Consider the following 19,134-nt stretch of genomic DNA (forward strand, 5'->3'; position numbering starts at 1 on the left):
TGGCATCACTCCTCCTAGCATTTTGCTTTTAACTCCCCCATGTGTTGATTTTTTTTCATCCCAAGTTGTGATCATTCTCTTGCATCAGATTCTTTATTTGAATGCAAGTAAATTGTATCGCATCAACAGATGATACTGTGAACATGGGTCTTGATAAGGTTGAATTACTGCAAAATACAACCCTGAAAGAGAAAATGCAGTTGCATAAAACAACATGAAATACAGTAAAAAGAAATATATTTTACAGACAAATACGGTCAATCAATACAAGCAGGCTAATAATAAGCCATAAAAAGAAGACATTGCTCTAAATGTGACGGTGGACTTGCAGGATTTTGCAGTAATAGAAGGTAAATTAATGGAAACGAAAGTCAAGTGTTAGTTAAAAATGCAGAAATGAGAGGAGCAGTCGAAACAGCAGATCAGCTTCTGATTAAGGTGAAACATCTCAAACTCTGGCTCATCACTCAATATGTTTATGATGTAAGGATGTTGTCACTGCTGATGCTAATAAGACCCTACTGAGTGCTGCAGGTTTGACCAATTTTTCTTCGCTATTAGAAAGCGTTGCCATGGATTCCCTCTAACAAAATCCAGTGGGATTTATACTTGGATTTTGGATTATTGATGAAAATTTTTTGGCGGGTGGAAGCTTATGACAAACTGTTTTGTTCTCCAAGACAATCTTAAGAAACATGACTTTGATGATTTTTGAAGCATCATGTTCTGCCATGAATGAAATACACCACAGACCCATTCCTGTGCTGTTCTTTTTGTATGAAATGCTTAGACAGTAGACAACAAAACATCATCATGCTGAAACAGTTTCTCAACTGAAAGAATAATAGATGAACAAACCATTATGTATAGAGCATTACCTTTTCATGTGTTGTATATATTTACTTGATAAGAAATTTTGGTTTTGTTTCTAGAATGCCTATTCAAATCAAATGAAATATAAGTTTGCTGTCTCTGCTTCCAGTATGCTTTCTGTTCTGCGGTGTAATATTATTCTAACATTAAACATAATAACATAAATAAGTGGTTATTGAACATTTAAACTTTTTTCAAAATACCAAACACAACTACGTCACATTCTCCTTATTTTCTCTTGCTTTTAAATGTGACTCTTTTTGCTCTATAATCTTTTATTATTACTATTTTTTTTAACTTATTTTTAAGATTCATTTGATTAGTGAACTTTTGGTCAGGCAAAAGAAACATTTTGAAGAGTACAATACAGAAAGTTGTAAGTGAATTAGGGAAGTACTTGTTGTTTTTTGCAGCCTGCGTTGAGGATGTTGTTTTGCAGCTGTGGGATTTAAAAATACCGAGCAGCACTTGAACGCAGCATCAGACTCCAAGCTCCTCACACGGACATACACGCAGCCAGGCAGCCTGGCAGCGGCGTGTGTTTGGAGACGGTGAGCCGTTGTCCGCTGGGTGGTCAGTTTCCCACCAAACAAAGCGCTATGGGGGTGATGATTCTTGAACTGGACCAGAAGATGTAACAGATACTCCGGAGCCGCCAGGTTCGGTTTGCACGGGGCGGGCAGACTTTAGTGTGAATACAAAAGGAACCGCAGAGGAGGGAAGACGATGGTGTGGAGACCGGCAGCAGCACAGGAACGACGCTTCTCTTATAATTACTATTAACTTTTAAGGTTATGCAAGAAATTCTCCCAGCATGTCGGATCCAAGTCAGTGGTGTGCGGTACCGAGTCAGAACAAGTCCCATTTTGTTCCCGGGGTGTTACTGAAGCGCTCAAAAAGGTTAGTTCTCAAGAGGTTCAAGCTAGTTGAACGGTTTATTCAGGTTTTGTTTTGTTTGTTTTTTTCTTTTTAAAATGTTGCCTTGTAATATGAGTACCGGCTGCAGCTCCTCTCTTGTTTTGGACTAATGTGTTGACTGTTTTGTTAATGCTTTAATGGCGACGTTTACGTTAAAACATTCTCAATATAAGCTAACGCTATTAGCCCCTGAGAAAGCCGATTGCTTTAACGTTAATCCTCCTCGGTGAACATGAGTTTATGAGCAGCTTTTGTGTTGAAGATGGTCGACTGGAAGCAAGTAAGCTAACACGACATTGTCTCAAATATTTAGATAACACGTCAATAACTTGTTGAATTTGGATGTATCACCCGTCGTACTGAACCGGTTAGCTACTGTCCGTGTTGTCCCACTGTCACAACAAAGAAAGTGAACAAATAAACCCACGCTAGCAGCTCTGTTTATTCTTGAGGCTGTTACTGACTTGAGACCAGTTGATGGATTGTTTACTGTCAGATTAGAGGAGGCGCAACCCGCAGCTGTTGAACTGATGCAAGTCATGATAGTGAGCGTTTGCACCAGATCAATTCATTGAGTATTCCAAGAAAAAAAAAGTGAGAAACTCAATGATATTCAATTTGCCATTCTGGAAAAAAAGAAGTCATATTTCAACGGTCAGAACTAGCAGTGGCTGGCAGTGCCCTTATAAATGCAGTCTGTAGAAAAATGTCCTGTAATACCTTTTTGTACCTAAGGAGGCGATAGTGAGTAAATGGAATTGGGCCCATGCTGGTTCAACGACCTGATATTGGAAAATAATTTAGGCTGATCTCATTCTTCCAGTCTCTTTCTAAAGCTTGTGACCATAGATTATACTAAGGAAGTTCACATTTTGTTGTTCCTTCTGACACGGTGGTGATATGAAGGCACCTTATGGATTTGGAGTGAGGAATATAAAGTGCTAATTAGGGCTGCTCTATGATGCAAAAACTCACAATGGTGGTTATTTTGGCCAGTTTGCTAGCTTGCTGTTCTTCCCTTTCAGGCTCCTTGAAGCCTGAACCACAAACAATTGTATTTTTAAGTAATTGTTTTTAAATTGAAAAGTTCATCAATGCTCGTGGAAATTTCCTGGAGCCTGATTGACAATTTCAAATCTTCTTATATACTCTTCATTTTCTGACAAAAAAACAAAACAAACCTTTATGCTTAAGTTTCTGGAACCTGCAAATGTTTGACATGTTTGCTTGAAGCTGAGGTTCAACTAGCCACACGGCCTGGTGGAGACCACAGCTCTCACAACTCAACTGCCCATTTCTGTTTGGATTTTGAATAATTGTTGGATTACAAATGATGTAACTTTCATTCATGGTCAAGTGGACTAATTCACCATCAGTCCATTCACAGATGTTTCGACTAATCATTTCAGCAGCATCTTAAACTGTTCACCCTGGGGTCACAACAACATCTGCTCAGGGCAGCCTTTTTGGTCAAAGTTTGCCCTTTCTTTCTTTTTTTCAGGCTGGGGGGATTATTTCCCCCTCCCTCCCTCGACACACACACACGCGCACACAGAGTCGTGGACATCTGTAGCTCAAGCTGGGCCTGCTGTTACTGTCATTGCGTACGCACCCTGCAGCCTTGAGTCTGTTGACAGGAGGTTTCCTCGTTGTATTTTGGCTCTCATCAGTTTTCCTTCTTCCTCTGACGTGGCCGTCCTGGACTGACATGCATTTGCCTGCAGATTAAAGTTGTGGTTACATAAAGATTTCTCAAGCCAGAGCTGCTCTGACGGTGGAAATAACCTCGCTGGTTGAGTTAAATCCCAGTGGGCAGATCACATGGTTCTCTGCTCGAGTGCATCGTCTCCGCTGCTCAAGTTGTGAATATGATAACTTGAGCTTCTTCTGCACCACTTGCTGCCAAACTGGCAACAGAAGCTGTCAGTTGCTTTGCTACCTCTATAGATGTGAAACTGCCTTGTACAAATAGAACTCACTTTAATTTCAATCATCGTCGAACTGTAGAAAGTGATGACTCGATGAATGCCGCTACAGATCTACGCTAGGGTAAAGATGCATAGAGTGTGGGCCCGGTGTCTTCAGCAATTGTTTTAACATGTGATGTTGAGTAGATTTCAAGCCAACTCTGATAAGCTGCAAAAACTGAAACCTGCGTTCGGTGTGTTTCCATCAACTGGTTTTAAATGAATAAAATAGGCTTCCTGATGTCACCAAAAGATAGTGATGTGGGCAACATTGTGTATATCTGCAGCTGTAGTTCAAAAACTTCTTTTTTTTTCAACGAAATTTGAGGTTTTTTTTTCTAATTTTGCTTCTTCCGTTGACCTTTTGAAATGTAAGATACTCATCAGAATACTTTGACATAAACCTGACAAGTGTTGGTGCTTAGATGAAGGACACGCTTGCATTATCACTTTTAGGGTTGCAGCTAATCTGGTCCAACATCAGTATCAGGTCTGATATTAATGTCATTCATGCATTGGACAGTGGAGTCACACTACATTGGAGATGCACATTTTCACAATTTCTGAGACACCTTGAACGCACCACAGCATGTCTTTGTTTGTGTTTGGTCTGGGCAGCATAAAAGAAGTCTGCAGTGCACGAGTGTCACATTAGCTGTGAGCTGACGACGTGCTCTTAGTTCTGAAACACCTCACTAAACAAGCAGTCGTTCACAACTGAATCTACATTTATCTGAATCAGATTAAATAAATTAAAAGTTACATTGTTTCAGTCAGCCCTGTGGTATTCCATACCTGCATTCAAAGTAAGTTAAGTATTGAATTTAAATCCATCCATTTTCTCATACGTATCATCGACCGGGCCATAATGACTGCAGACTAAGCTAACCAGATGTGCCTCTTCTAGTTGTGTCTCTCCTGATGCTCCTTCTGGGAGATACCACAGCGTTTCCAGGCCAGATGAGATGTATAATCCAGGGGGCCTCTTACCTGTTGCAGAGAATCCGTAACATGAGGCTACTGACTCGTCTCTACGTGACGGCTCGGTGGTTCCAATCTTTCTGAATGTTTTTTCTCCTCACTGTTTGGAAGGCCTAGTTCAACCACCCTGTGTGGGAAATGTTTTCGTTCTATTGATCACTATCCAGAGCTCATGACCCTGGTTGAGGGTTGGAAGATACATTGATCTGTGAATTGAGCACTTCCAGCTCAGCACCTTGCTCACCACAACAGATCCATGCAGCACTCGCACTGCTGCTGATGCCGCACTGATCTTCCTTTGGAACTCTGTTTGCAATCACGAGGCAGCTTCTGGGGCAGCGCCTCACTCCAAACCCAGGCATGGCATCTGACGTGGAGGTGCTGGCTCTAGTCCCAAATGCTTCACACCCAACTGCAAACCACCCCTGTGTCCATTGAAGTACACTTACATAATCTGCATAAATTTCACCACTTTATAACACATGAAAAGCAATTTTCTGGAGAACTGACACACCAAGTGTTGTTTCATCAATCAGAAACCTCTCCTGCCATTACACTCTTGCAGCAAAGATCTAGTGATTCTAAGTGATAATGTTGATGTAGAAGAGGGTGCTGCAGCTTGTTGATCTCTCTTCTGGCTTCTTTGTGCTCCAGCTGTCGCAGCAGTAACAGGAAGAGCCTCGGTGTTGGAACTCCGTCGCCCACGCTGTCCCGACCTCTCTCCCCACTCTCACTCCACACTGGTAAGATCCAGGAACCGTCGCTAATGTTGTAACTTTAGAAGCAACGTCACAAAAATATACTTCCCAGTAACTGTTGTTAAATCGAGAGTATGTTAACTACTTAATTAACACTAAGTTAACTGCTAACTGTACATGTTGCAGCACGTTCCCCAATTTACAATAAGGGTTACAAAGAGTGTAAATAAATGGCTGATTAGGCATATTCAACACTCTTCATGCAGAACCTGTTATTAATGTAACACCTCACAAGCACTGAGACCAAGGAGTAAATAACTGCTGTCATTATAACAAAGCTTGCAGAGTATGTGTGTGTGTGTGTGTGTGTGTGGGGGGGGGGTGTTTTCTGGTTTGTCTACACAAACATTGTTTTACAGCAGTTGTCTTGTCACACAGAATGAGCTGTCAGACGTGTTGGTGGCAGCAGGTGGTTAGTGGTTCAACCAGTCCAGTACCAGTTCTTGCAACTGGAGCAAGCCCCACTCCTCAGAGCTCATCTGCGTGTTTGTTTGAGTCGGCTCGATTTGAGCATCAGCTTTAGGCATCGTGTTGCTGACACCTCATCTGCTCTCTAGGGGAAAGGAACTGCTTGTTCTTTTACACACAGTCTGTTTCTCTTCAGTCTCCTTGCATCTCATTTATGACTGCCAACATCTTGGCACATGCTGGTTTCTAAGATCCTGCATCCACCAAAAGCGTCTTTATTTCACACAGATTAAGGACAGGAGGATGGATATTGTGTAGATATTTTTACTTGTGCTTACATTCCGTCTCATAGCAATCAAATGCTGCACCTCAAACGCTTCCAGGTGGGCGCTTTCAGTTGGGAGAAATCACTTTGGTGATACAGGTGCTTTTTGGTATCACTCAAGTTTAAATGGTGGTATTCTCAGCTGACCAAACACCCAGTAATGAGCACATACAGCAGTAGACCAGCGTTGCCATGTAGTTGCCAGATTACCAGCTCCTATGGCTGTTTGTAAGCTTCAGGGCAACTTGCCTCCCCATACACACACACACACAAACACTACGCTAACACACTACAAGATTAATCAACTTTATCTCAGAGTCACAGTCTCCATGAAAGAATTAATCAAGTTATTATATTTCCTTCAACGCTATTGTCCAAATTGCTGAGGGAGAGCATGTTATGACGTGCAGCAAATGTTTGTGGCTGGAAACTTCAGTTAAGTAGTGTGCATCTCACGCAGAGTTCACAGGGCGCTGCTATGGACCAAAGTCCTGACTCTTTCAAACTCAAAGGAACCTTAGAGCTCAGCTGGAGAGAGTCTGTCCCCCTTGCAGGTTCAATCAAACCGGACTCCTTGGTCCCGATTCCCTGAATCAGAAATTCTTGCATCATTGCAAGATTTTGTCAATGTGAGGGAGGGGCTGACATTAAATACTCAACCAAGGGATCTGTGTTAAGGTTGATATATCATGAAATTATCATTTTTTTATGATCACAAAATTGAATAAGCAAACACCTTGTAATTTGTTTCCCATCTGGCTGCTGTCTGTCGAATATTTGGATTGGTGTTGAGATAATCTGGGGGTGCATGAAGTTATAAATGGTCGGTGTAGATCCAACCATCCCATAATGCTGTGAAACAGCTGCACGCAATGGAAAGAGTTGGAGTCAAGAGCTCCTCATAGCAGCAGTATGTTGATGTGTCCCATTTTGAGCTCAATCTGCTGAGGCTTATCTAATGACAGCAAGCAATCGGCCTCTAATTGGTGAGCTCTGTTGTGTCTGAATTGGTCCTCGACCAAGACTCTCTAGTGCACCGAAAGCCCCAGGCTCTGGTGAGAGGACCCCCCCCCCCCCCAAACCAATTAAGGCTATTCATAGATAGGTGCTGATTGTTTGGAAACATAATAGCTAGATGATACATTGGCGGGGCTTGTTAATGCCACTGGGTTATTCGATGATTGAGGGTCCCTGCAAAGACATGAAGTCATTTTCCTTTTTGGAACATTTCCACTTGTAACTGCAACCATGTTGCCGATTGTCTTAAATTTAGTTCAGTTTCCTTATTTATTATTTCAGGTGTGAATACTGCTCATAAGTGATTTTGTCTTTCAGCTGCAAGCAGCCCTCTAGACAGCCCTCGCAATGCCTCGACCAGTGCCTGCCTCAACTTTCCATTCGCCCGGAGGTATGTCAGAGTTGCTCTCTTGAATTATTTTTCCCCCAGAGTCATGAATATTCTTTGTTTTGTTTAAAGGTTGCCAAAGGTGGAAAAAAAAAGGTTTGAAATAATGATACATGATGCAACTTGCCTTGCATTCCAGTTGAACAGTTATTAAAACACTAACATTGAGAATTTTTCATACACCTTTAGCTGCTGTGTGCTTGTTGACCTGTTAAGAGTGGAACATACCAACCCACTAGCACTTTGCTTTTCTTAATAATTAATCTATGTTTTACATAAAAGTTGGATAAATCTGCAAGTTCAAAGTAGATGGGGATATACTTACTTTAAGGTCTTATGTGACACAAGGCAGCAAGTAAATAGGTAACAGGTAAAAGGTTGTGATTTGACTTTTTGACCTCCGGCAAGATTCCAGTTTTTAGATTGTCAGAACAAAAGGTCCTGCTCCATGTGGCTCTTGTTTACACACACTGGATATATGCAATTTAAAAGTGTGAACTTAAATGAATCAAATTTAAATGAGTTAAAAAAAACCAAACACTAAATGAAAAGATATTATGTGTGATCACGCTGAGGGTATCCTGAGAGTCCGTCTGTGTGTGTGTTTGTGTGTGTGTGTGTGTGTGTGTGTTGGGACAGAGGCAGACGGCAGCAAGGTGATTGAGGCTGACTCAGCCTGTAGCGTTCACACCTTCAACCTCTGCGTGGTCTTCTTATAGCCGACTCCTCGGCGGCAGGATGAGTGTGCTGCAGTTAGATGGAGGGTACCCTGAAGCCGACTCACACATCATTCAACCCCGTTCCCATGGCAACACACTTCCTTTGCTCCAGGCATGTGTAGCCTACAAGAGAGGCTATAAGTGAGATGGCACCTTGGAGACGCCTCAGAGCAGTTGTTAAAAACTCCTGAGCAGTTCAGGGGCTTCAACCTGAATCAGGACAGATTCAAGCCTGAAAAATCTTTTTTAAGCATCAATTACAAAACCGCAGGCATTTTAGAAGCCCCCCCCCCCCCCCCCCCCAGCTATGAAAAAAACTAGCATTTCTTTAATTTGTCCCAAGTATTCACTGATATCACAATTCTTCTTTGAAACATTATTTCTCAACCCAAAAAACGTAAACGGTCATTAAAAAAGAATTATGAATACTTTTAATGCAAGGCGCATATTTCAAGATTGTGCGTGTGTGTGTGTTTGCTTTCACTCTTGCCTGCTGCAGCCATCATGTGACATGACGGAAGGTACTTGCTGACCCCTCACAGCCTGTCAACAAAGCAGAAGCACATCAGATATATTGAGTTATGCATTAGAGTTCTTGCATTTTTGTCCCCCTGATAAATAATTTCCTGTCGACGGACCAATGAACTAATTGTTCGCTTGTTCAAAAGCATATTTTTACTGCCATGTTATCGTCTTTCCTACTGTGTTTATTGTAATGCATTACAATGTTCTTAGTTTTATTATGAGTGGCCCCTTTTGGTAACTTGTTCAGAAGTTAATAATTCAGAGATGTAATTACAAGAAATAATAGGAGTCGGCCATTGTTGATAAATGTTGCTCAAGTGCACATTTTGACAGCTGCAGCTTTCCCACCGCCTCAGATGGATGAATGTGTGCAGGTTTTCCTTTGCGACCAAGCTACACAAACTTCAGGCTGCAGTGACGCTTTGGTTCAACCAGGGCTTTCCTGTGGTGATGATTTACGTAGTAACTCCTTTGTTTTCTCCAGTTGCAAACAACATGCAAATTATTCTAACAATATTTCACCCACATTTTGTTTGACATATGGTTTTATGTCTTTATTTTATTTTTTTTTCCAAAATCCAAAACAGTAGATAGCAGAGTAACAAGATCCTGCCTTGAAAAGAAGATTTGCATCCGTTATGTAAAATCTATCCTCATGTTAATTTTGTTTGCTCTACTCATTGTGTCTGGGCAAATGCAAACTGGCAAGGAAGCCAACGTTGTCAGTATACATCCCTCAGATGAATGCCAGGGGTCATGGGATCATTTCTGCAAGGTTCTCTAAACTCTTTCTTTGCTCTTCTCTTTCTCTTTGCTTGCCTCAGTCACTTGGCTCGTGCTGACAGGTAGCTTTTCTTATTATATTCTTGCTCCATGTCTTCTGGGCTTTTAAAACCTTTGTTTTTATTATGTAAAATATTTCTTACAAAAATTGTCCCCGGGGGAAAAAAACCAACATCTTTTATATAAAGGCTTCGTTTTCCAGAGCATTGCATTTGGCAAAATACTAAAGGGATGCTATGAATCAAGTGATGACACAAACAACCCAGTTATGTGATGCAGAGAGGAAAAAATAATTACATGCTCTTGGTAGTCAGAGGACACCACCATGTGTTATGTAAGAAGTTTTACATGCTAACAAGTGCCTAGTCTGTTGAGGCTTAAGTAACATGCATGTCTGTTTCTCTCAGAGCTGAGGGCCGGAGATGGTCCCTGGCATCCCTACCCTCGTCTGGTTACGGAACCAATCCGCCAAGCTCCACTGTCTCAGTAAGTTATCTCAAAATACGGCACGATGGTCTCGGTTGATACACGGCGGCCAGGCAGTTCTAACACCTCACTCAGCCCAAATAGCACATTTAGATTATGCAACAAGGGAAAATGAATGCCAAGTCTGAGATGACAAACTGCTAATTGTTTTCCTCCATCATCTGCTTGAATGAGTCACTCTCTGTCTGTGTTTGAAGTAATATACACAGTCTGTGTATACGTGTACACCCGTGCGTGTGCATGTTTAATGACGGGCTGGGAGAGCGGGGGTGCACCCTTGCTGTGTTCACTGTCAGATTAATATTTTATGATGGGATTTTCCACACAACCTCATCACATCATCATTCAGTACATATGAAAGATGCAAAAAAGGCTAAAAAAAATGTTTTTTTAAATGCTGTAAAACACACTGGTCTGACTGAAGTTGTTCTTTTCAAAATCAGACTAACATTTACTTGGTTACTAGGTTTTTGAACCCTTGTGAATACTTCAGTTGATCCACAATTTAACTTGGAGTTCTGCATATGTTCTGATGAGGTTTTTAAGATGAACGGTGCGTGATCGGAGGAGGTATCCAAAAAAAAAAACACATTTCCGGAGGGATGATAAGTGAAAATTGATCCCTTCTAATCTTTTGGAGTTGTCAGTTTTTATTTAATCTTTGAGTCTAAGTCCACTGTTTGACAGGCACGCCGCTCGCTAACTAGAGTGGTGTGTGTGATGCAAAAGGTTAACTGGAAGAAATTCTGCACTATCGAGTTCTCTGGTCGACGTAAATCTTTTTTTCCCCGTTTGATGCTCTCTGGGACGACAGCTCAACTGTATCTGCTCATGTGACTGTACACATTTTTTATGATTTAACCTTTGACTTGGGAATTATATAACATGGCTTAATAAAGGAACTCACCATTTTCTTTCTTACTGTGGAAAAAGTATCTAAATTCACAGAATGTAGAAGAAGTTTCGATCCGTGGGCTTTAAGTAAAGCTGGCGGTACTGAAGTTGAGTCAGCAGTGACCGTCTGCTATGTGCTGCTATTATAAGGAAGGTTACTGGTGGACCCTGGCACAGGCCTAAAGCTCAGTGGGGACAAAAGGGCTCTTCATTGGGCCTCACTGCTTCTTTATACTGGCTTCACAGATCACCCCTCTCTTGGCTCCTCTTTTTAGGAAACAGTGTCTGAAAAATGAAACAGACTGCCAGAAATGTACAGCGCATCCTGCTCCGTTTGAAAATAGTTTACCCAGTGTCTCAGTAACCTAATTGTGTACATAATGATGCCTCTGCAGTGATGTGCTGTTATTTACATCATCACTTAAAAAAAAAAAAAAAGTCATTTCCCACCAGTTGACCGGTATTCTTTATCTGTGTAGCTCATCTTGCTATTAAACGGTTGCTTGGGAGTTCGCTTTTCTCTTCACCTAACATGTCTGGACACATGTTTATGGTTTTTAGTGGTAGAGGCTCTTCTAACAAAGAGATGCACATCAAAAAGAAAGAGTAACCGCATCTTCAATGTACAAGGAAGTAGTTTAAAAAAAAAACACATTCATCATTTAGCAGTTTAAATATTACTTTGGTGTTCTGTGTTGTCATCGCTAACCATCTGCTTTGGTAACCAGACAGTTCAGTCTTTCTGAGAAGTGTAACACATGGCTTCAATTGGGGTTTTGGCTCATTCTTCCAAGTTTTTGTCTCTTGATACTTTTTTAAAATACACATATTGCACGATATCTGATTACATGTTGTCATAAATTCACAAAACCATTTTAAAGCAAATGCTTTCACTGCATTTCCTCATTGTGTCATTCAACACAGTTCCACTTTGAAGAATGTTTCCTCTCGTCATGCATTAGCACTAGCAGCAGTGTCATAATCAGCTCTACAGAAGGCCAAACGATCCTTTTGACATTGTGTCAGTGTTGTCATCCACATAACCAACACATTCACTCTTTCTAAAGTGTTACATAAAGTTGGCTGAGGAAATTATTATTGTGGCTGGGTAAATTAAAAGATTTCCCGATTACAAGTTGATTTCCAGCCATGAATTGATAAATATGAAGCGGGAATCCGTCTGCCTCTTTGTCTACAGTCTTCCTCGTCCTCCCAGGAGCGCCTTCACCAGCTTCCGTATCAGCCAACGCAAGATGAGCTGCACTTCCTTTTCAAACACTTCCGCAGCACAGACAGTATCACCGATGAGGATGGGCGGCCCTCGACCATCATACGACCTCGGTCCCGGAGCCTCAGGTAGCTGCTCTTGAATGCACCTCGTATTAAAATGCTGCTTGCCATCTAAAATGTTGCAGAAATCAGGTTGTTAAGAAGCTGGAGTGCAGCTTATAAAAAAATCCATCCTCTCAAAAATGCGAAATGACTGTTGTTGTTACCTGGCAATAGCAATCATAAAGATAGTTTTGTGAAACTAGGGGAGGGTTGGGGGGCTTACAGTTTCCATCAACCTCCTCTAAAGCGAAACATCAAAATATGCACAAAAATACACAGATGAAAGCTGACTACAGAAACCTTCAGCAATGACTGAAGTCTCACCTTGTCCACCAGCTCACAAAGTGCCTCCTTTTGACTCTCTTTATTAAAAAAAAAAAAAATGAAAGTATGTTCATATTATACTTCAGGTTACTCTACATTTTCAAGCGAACCTTGTGTTAGCATCTGTTTTTATGTAATTTCTTAACTTGCCAATAAATAAATGGTGTATACAGACACAGATTAAACCCCGTAATCCCCCCTCGATGGATTAAGTACCTCTCTAGTGGGAGGCAGCAATTTCAATTAACTGATTGAAGGATGTCTGTGCGTGGTGTAACTAAGACCAACTCATAAACAAACATAACATTTGGTGGCTCTGATTGATTAGGCGTACAGGCTGGCCAACACGCAGGTGGAGATCTCACTGCATAACTGCATGATTTTTGACAACTTTTGTCTGTTGGCTGAGCTCTGTGCTGTTTGTGCGATGCCGGAGTGCTCTGTGTTCTGGCACTATGGTGTGCCGTGCGAGGGTGTGCTAGCTAACAGAGCGCCTAAGGGATCTAGCTGCTGAACTGCAGTCAAGGGTGGGGGTGGTTAAGGGGGCGGGTGGGCTCCGGAGGGGTGGGGGCTCTGATGCAGGGAGCCATGGCGAGCTACAGCAATGTGTGTTGGGCAGCCGCCATCCAATCTGACAGAGCAGGCTTTCATGTCAACAAAAAAGCTCAGGAAAGATGTTTGCATGTGATAGGTTTCCTTTCCATCTGTTCAGCTTGAAGCTTCATCAAGCAGAAACACCAGTCTCATCTGCTGAATGCTGAAGAGGTGTTGCAGTAGATGAGTAACTGTTATGGTGGTGATTCACGCTGTTTGGCCAGGAGTAACCTCTGCTTTTACGTACGGACACATTTAGAGAAACATCCAAACCTGACAGTGAAATCCAGCCTGATCGCGGCTTTAAAAGCCTAAAGAGCTTATGAAAATGAATGTTGTCTCACAGTTTTGCTTTTGGCGGGTTAAAGCTTAAGGATTAAAGATGATGACCTAAAAAGAAAACAAACAAAAAAACTGTTTCAATCAACCTAGGAATTTAGAGTTCATGTGTTAGGCTGAACTGAGTAGACTTGCAGTCAGATAACTGTGATGGCCTTGATGACGTAACCCGTCCCTGCTATGTCCTGGTGTAGTGGTGTAGTGATTCACAGGGTAGTTGCATTTGCTGTGTATTTGTCAACATAAAAAAAAGTCCATTAATTTAAACATGCTAATCTGCTCTTTTTTCTCTCTTGCAGCCCTGGGAGATCAAGTGTCTCGTTTGATAATGAGATAGTCATGATGAACCATGTTTACAGGGAACGATTTCCAAAGGTAAGCAGTAGGATTCTGTAGAACTGGATTCATGAAAAAGCCGTATTTATGCAAATGAAAATTGTTTGCCAGGACCAGGGAGTGTTATTCAGAATATGATAAACTTAAACTATTGGTTCAAACTGGACATTCCTTGCTCAAAACACAATTTGGAAAAAAGGAATTATTGTTCACTTCGATGTGAGTAAAGTCCCCAAACTTCATGAAGAAGTGCTGGATTGCAGAGTCTTAAGTCTAACAGAATAGATTGTATCAGACACACTTCAGTTGCTGTAAACAGGAACCCTATGGGGAAGTGTAACTGATATCGCCCTTCAGTTTACAGACTCAGACCAACAAAAACAAAGTGATTCTCATTTTCAGGCAGTGACAGCAAAAGTGAAAAGATATTTGACAATCGAGTTCCATTCCTACCCCTCTAAATCCTACACACTGGACCTTTAACGAATCAAATTAAACTGTTAATCCACAGATGGTGAAAACAGGTTCAAATTTGAGGTGTCTTGAAGCTAAACCTGATCTTGAAACTCTTAAATGTCAGAAAATGGCATGTAATTGCGAAATGAGCAACAACCATATGAATCCACCCACAGATATGTTACACCCATGTAGTGCTGCAGGAAATAAAAACTCATAATTTGTGTGCGTGCGTGCGTGCGTGTGTTCGTCTGTGTGGGTGCGCGTGTGTGTTTGCACTTGCACGGCTGTTTTCCCTGCAGGCCACAGCCCAGATGGAGGAGCGCTTGTTGGATATTGTCACCCACTACTCTCCAGACAGCTCCCTCCCGCTGGCTGACGGGTTGCTGGGCTTCATCCAGCACCAGTTGGTGGAGCTGGTCAGAGACTGTCTGGAGAAGTCCCAGAAAGGCCTGGTTACGTCCCGCTACTTCGCTGAACTACAAGAGAAGCTGGAGAAGCTGCTTCATGAGGTTTGGACACAGCCTTGGCTGGGTTTTTAGGGACAGCAGGGGGTCTGCTTGAGAATAGAAGGGCTCCGCAGAGGACAAATAAAAGAAATGAAATTTATGGCGTAATTGCAAGCAACAGCTAATAAGATCGTACAGCTGACCTCATCAACTGGCCGCTTGGCTGTAATGACGTTATGAAAGGACATTGATGGGTAATGCAGTCAAACACATCGCTCAATAATCGTCTGATAGCCAAAGGCACACACACAATAGATCTGGTCATGGACATTGTCAGTGGTGGCAAGTGGTACTTTTGTCACAGGATTTTATCTGTGTGGATAAAATGGTAGTTTCTATAGCAACCTCTCTCCCTGTTGCTCTGCATGCTGTCAGACAGAAGGCATGGCCGACTTGCTGTACCTCCAGCTGAACTGATAAGTCTGTTCCCGTGCTATGGAACAAATGCTGTCTCTCACTCACACAAACACAAACTGTAGACTTACTTTGTGTACGCAGGGATTAGAGGACTTTTTAGTTTTTACGCTCGATAAATTATGTCGTTTGAAACACATTTCTACTTGTTACCATACAGTTTCAGAGCATCACCTTGAGAAACAAAATCTAATTCAAGGGATAAGAAGTCACCCCATTTCCTACAGTTTGGTTGACAAATAACTTGGACAATACAGAGACGGGAAGTGGCTGTCAAAACTGATATAACTATCAGTGTGCATTGTCTTTCTCAGTGTAACACACTGTGTCCTTCACATTGGATTTGAGAACAAGTGTGAACCGAGTGTGAGTTACTTCAACACCTACTTTGTGTTGTTCACACTGAGGCCATTTCGGTCTCCAGGCGTTCCATCGGCTGTGTGCCACACAGCTCTCGTACTCAGGTGCGCACCACAAGTGGACCAGGCAGTCGGAACAAGACCTTGTGGAAGAGGTGGCATCCAAATTGTAGCAGCTTGCCAAGAAGATAAAAGTAAAAGATTCATGAAAAATATGCCGAAGTCCAAACACCAGACCTCGTTCCTTCTTTACTCTCTTGCTCCTGCCCTTGCCACGTCCGCTCAATTAACAGCAAATGTTATCACATTCTTCTTCAGATCTATTTTGCGGTGCATTACCGCCACCCTGCATGGTTTGTATTAAGGGGATTTCTGACAAGAGGGAAAGTTGACACTCATTGATTCAGATGGGAGCAAACACATTTTGGGTATAAAACAGCGCTTAGATGAACTCACACGAAGGCATGGTTTGTTTTGTTTTGTTTTTTAACATTTTGGTCACTATACTCTATATTGTATTTTTTGGAACAACAATTGTAAAATCTACCAACAGAAAATGGTAATTCTGGATGTTAATCATTTGTTGTTTTTCCCTCTTCCAGAAGATCAGTAAGGAAACAGAACTAACGTGGGGCTGTATTTAAATGACTTTGCTTTATTTATAGGCTTCTTATACATGCTGCACGATGCAACACATAGTAATTAAGCACTGTTAGAGGGAACAACTTGGTGGTTTCATCACTGTATTTTCCAGAGGACATGTTTAGCCCATACTGTGCTAAACTCAGCTGCTTCATTCACCAGATGACTGGGACATTAATACAAATACCATGCAATCTCTTTAACACCATCACAGACCGTCAGTGCAGCCGTCAAGAAGAAATGCCACCGATGACTCACTCAAACTCCACCCACCTACCCACTTATTATTCTAATAATTGCATTTGGTTTAAAGCAACTTATTATCTGGCGCATATCTGTCTGCCAGCATCTGTTTTGATATTTCTCTTAATGCCATACCCATCTGTTTGGAACACACTGTGTCTGATGTGTTTGTCGTATTCCTAGTTTACACAGAGCATCGCTATTTCAGAATAAAAGATAAGAATAGATTTTTTTAAAAAAAGCTTTGAGTCTGTTATGCACTTGGAAATATTATCGTCAGTCCCATTAGATTCATTTCTCTTTTTCCAAAACAAAATCAAGATTTTATTTTATTTGTTTTCATCTGTCTTGTTCGCCAGCTGGCTAAGAGCACTGCATGAATAAACTTGACATCTTTTTTTGTTGTTGTCTTTGTGTGTCCCTGTACCCCTGCTGTTTCCCAGGCCTATGAGCGCTCTGAAAGCGAGGAGGTTGCCATCATCATCCAGCTCGTGAGGAAGATCCTCATCATAATCTCTCGACCTGCTCGCCTCCTCGAGTGTCTGGTAAGCCCAGGAGGAAATCTCCTCCTAATTGAAAACTAGATGACTTTGATTGAAATGGCTAAGGCAGTTCATCTTGAAGAGGGTCTGAAAATAGATTCTGACCTTTATTCTCTTTGAGATATTGGATGTGTTTCACCCGATCAGGAAGAACATTTATTAAAGAAGACATTTTCACACACACACACACATTTAAGGGCATTGTCTCCAACAGGGTAAATTTCCCAACTAAAACTTGAGACATTTGTCAAATCTGCATTTTGATCATGCTTTGAGCATCGCAACCTGAATTCCATTAACAATAGCAAACATCTCAAACCCTCAGAGTATCCAGAATTCCCAAACCGACCGCCAAGAAAATCTTAAGTATCCTATTAAAATCTTCCATCAAAAATACACCCATCTGCAATGTTGGGAAGACCCACCCCTTCTGTTCCTCTGATTAGATCTCTCCCCACATGTCTAACCAAGGCACCAGAGTAGAACAGAGCTGCAGCCTGTCCTCTGGGATGCACCCCAGTACATCCAGTTTCTCCTGGTGGGAGAAAATAAGGCTCTACAGTATTCAAAATGTTGCACAACTTTCTTAAATATGGATTCATTGTTGGATAAACCTCACTCAATACTTACCAGAGGACGCAGTACAAGAGCCAAAGTCCCTTTAAATGACATACACTTTTTTTTTTTAATTTTGTCTTTGTACCTTTGAATGCAGATGTAATGAAACGACAAGTAATCCCCACATTCAGCAACTCTTGTCAACACATCATTAAACTGCCAAAGATAAACCATCCCTTCAACGTCCCTCAAAAATCACTGGCTACAAACACTTTGGATTTTTAGAAGTTTAAAAAGAAATAATATTTCTTTGATTTGTTTTAAATTCACCAAGTCTGCTTGTAGGTGCTATTAAGTTGCTGGCTCTACACATCAGAGATATTCTCATGCTGCCTTCCTTTGACTTGACACACTTTCTCCTCTTCTAGTCAAGGACGGCAGAGTTGCATATTTTCATTGATGACCTTGATTAGCAGGATTATTGGAAGACTTTTTTCCTGCTTTGAATTCATTCAAGCAAGACATCAACATAAGTCGGCCCACACAAATGCCACTGTCATGCTGTTCACAGGAGTTTGATCCGGAAGAGTTCTACCACCTGCTGGAAGCGGCAGAGGGTCACGCCAAAGTCGGCCAGGGAATCAAGACGGATATCCCTCGATACATCATTAGCCAGCTGGGCCTGACGCGGGATCCATTAGATGGTAAAGAAAATGTGTGCCAGAAAAACAAAAAGACAAAACAGTAAATCCAATTAAAACTGAGATGAAAGTGTCCCTGCGGCTTCATTTTGACCTCAGTGTTGTAGTGGCAGAATATTATTAAGTTATCTTCTTGAGTTGAATATAAGACCAGCTGCACCATGGCAGCATGGATGAGCTGTGTCAGCGTGGCGCACAGTGTCAATCAGTCCTGGCACCAGAACCTGAGGCCACAAACTGTCATTTATTCTTTTTCGTTTGGGCATTTGTCATTTTGTTTCACCTAATAATCGTTTGGATTTATGAATTACAGCTTCTTGTACACAAAAAAAGGAATAATACAAAAAACCAACATGGCTGCGGTTGTGTCTGAGAAAAGAAATCCTGAAGAAATGTGGTCTGAATTCAAAATGTTAATCTGGAAAAATCAGGAAGTTACACTCAGTTTCTGTGCTATTAGAACTTTTTAAACAGAATATTAAAACAAATTCAATCCAACAAGTGTTTTACCTGGTTTATGTGTACAGTCTTCAACCAGGTCTGACTCAGCTTCAAGTAGACCTGCATCATCCATGCTTCTGCTGACGGGGGGGTGGGTGGGAGAACAGATGGACTCAAGGGTGGGAGTTGAGGTTGAGGTTTCTCTGCCATGATGTCGTATTCGCTCTCTGTTATTTCTAGATGTGGTGCAACTTGAACAGTACAACTGCAGCCCCTCAGTGTCAGTGGAACCAGATGTCGAG

The 19,134-nt window shown here is 41.7% G+C and overlaps 1 protein-coding gene across 3 annotated transcripts in view; it reads left to right on the top strand.

Annotated features, from left to right (window-relative positions):
- The window catches only part of mast3b (microtubule associated serine/threonine kinase 3b), a 34,487-nt gene that overhangs the window by 4,991 nt on the left and 10,362 nt on the right, over nucleotides 1-19,134 (top strand). Inside the window, exons 1-11 of one of the 3 annotated variants that reach the window (XM_086223616.1) lie at nucleotides 1,379-1,773; nucleotides 5,394-5,482; nucleotides 7,566-7,638; nucleotides 9,704-9,724; nucleotides 10,070-10,148; nucleotides 12,241-12,398; nucleotides 13,931-14,006; nucleotides 14,726-14,935; nucleotides 17,034-17,135; nucleotides 18,262-18,394; nucleotides 19,073-19,134. In XM_086223616.1, coding sequence (XP_086079742.1) covers nucleotides 1,688-1,773; nucleotides 5,394-5,482; nucleotides 7,566-7,638; nucleotides 9,704-9,724; nucleotides 10,070-10,148; nucleotides 12,241-12,398; nucleotides 13,931-14,006; nucleotides 14,726-14,935; nucleotides 17,034-17,135; nucleotides 18,262-18,394; nucleotides 19,073-19,134 — 1,089 coding nt within the window. In that variant the 5' untranslated portion in view covers nucleotides 1,379-1,687. Of the gene's footprint in view, nucleotides 1-1,378; nucleotides 1,774-5,393; nucleotides 5,483-7,565; nucleotides 7,639-9,703; nucleotides 9,725-10,069; nucleotides 10,149-12,240; nucleotides 12,399-13,930; nucleotides 14,007-14,725; nucleotides 14,936-17,033; nucleotides 17,136-18,261; nucleotides 18,395-19,072 lie in introns of those variants that run through there. The other 2 variants (XM_086223614.1, XM_086223615.1) reach the window with 2 other exon arrangements.

This window comes from Aulostomus chinensis, chromosome 14 (genome assembly GCF_037954235.1).
Source record: "Aulostomus chinensis isolate RoL2024-O1b breed Wild chromosome 14, RoL_Achi_v1.0, whole genome shotgun sequence".
Taxonomy (NCBI): domain Eukaryota; kingdom Metazoa; phylum Chordata; class Actinopteri; order Syngnathiformes; family Aulostomidae; genus Aulostomus; species Aulostomus chinensis.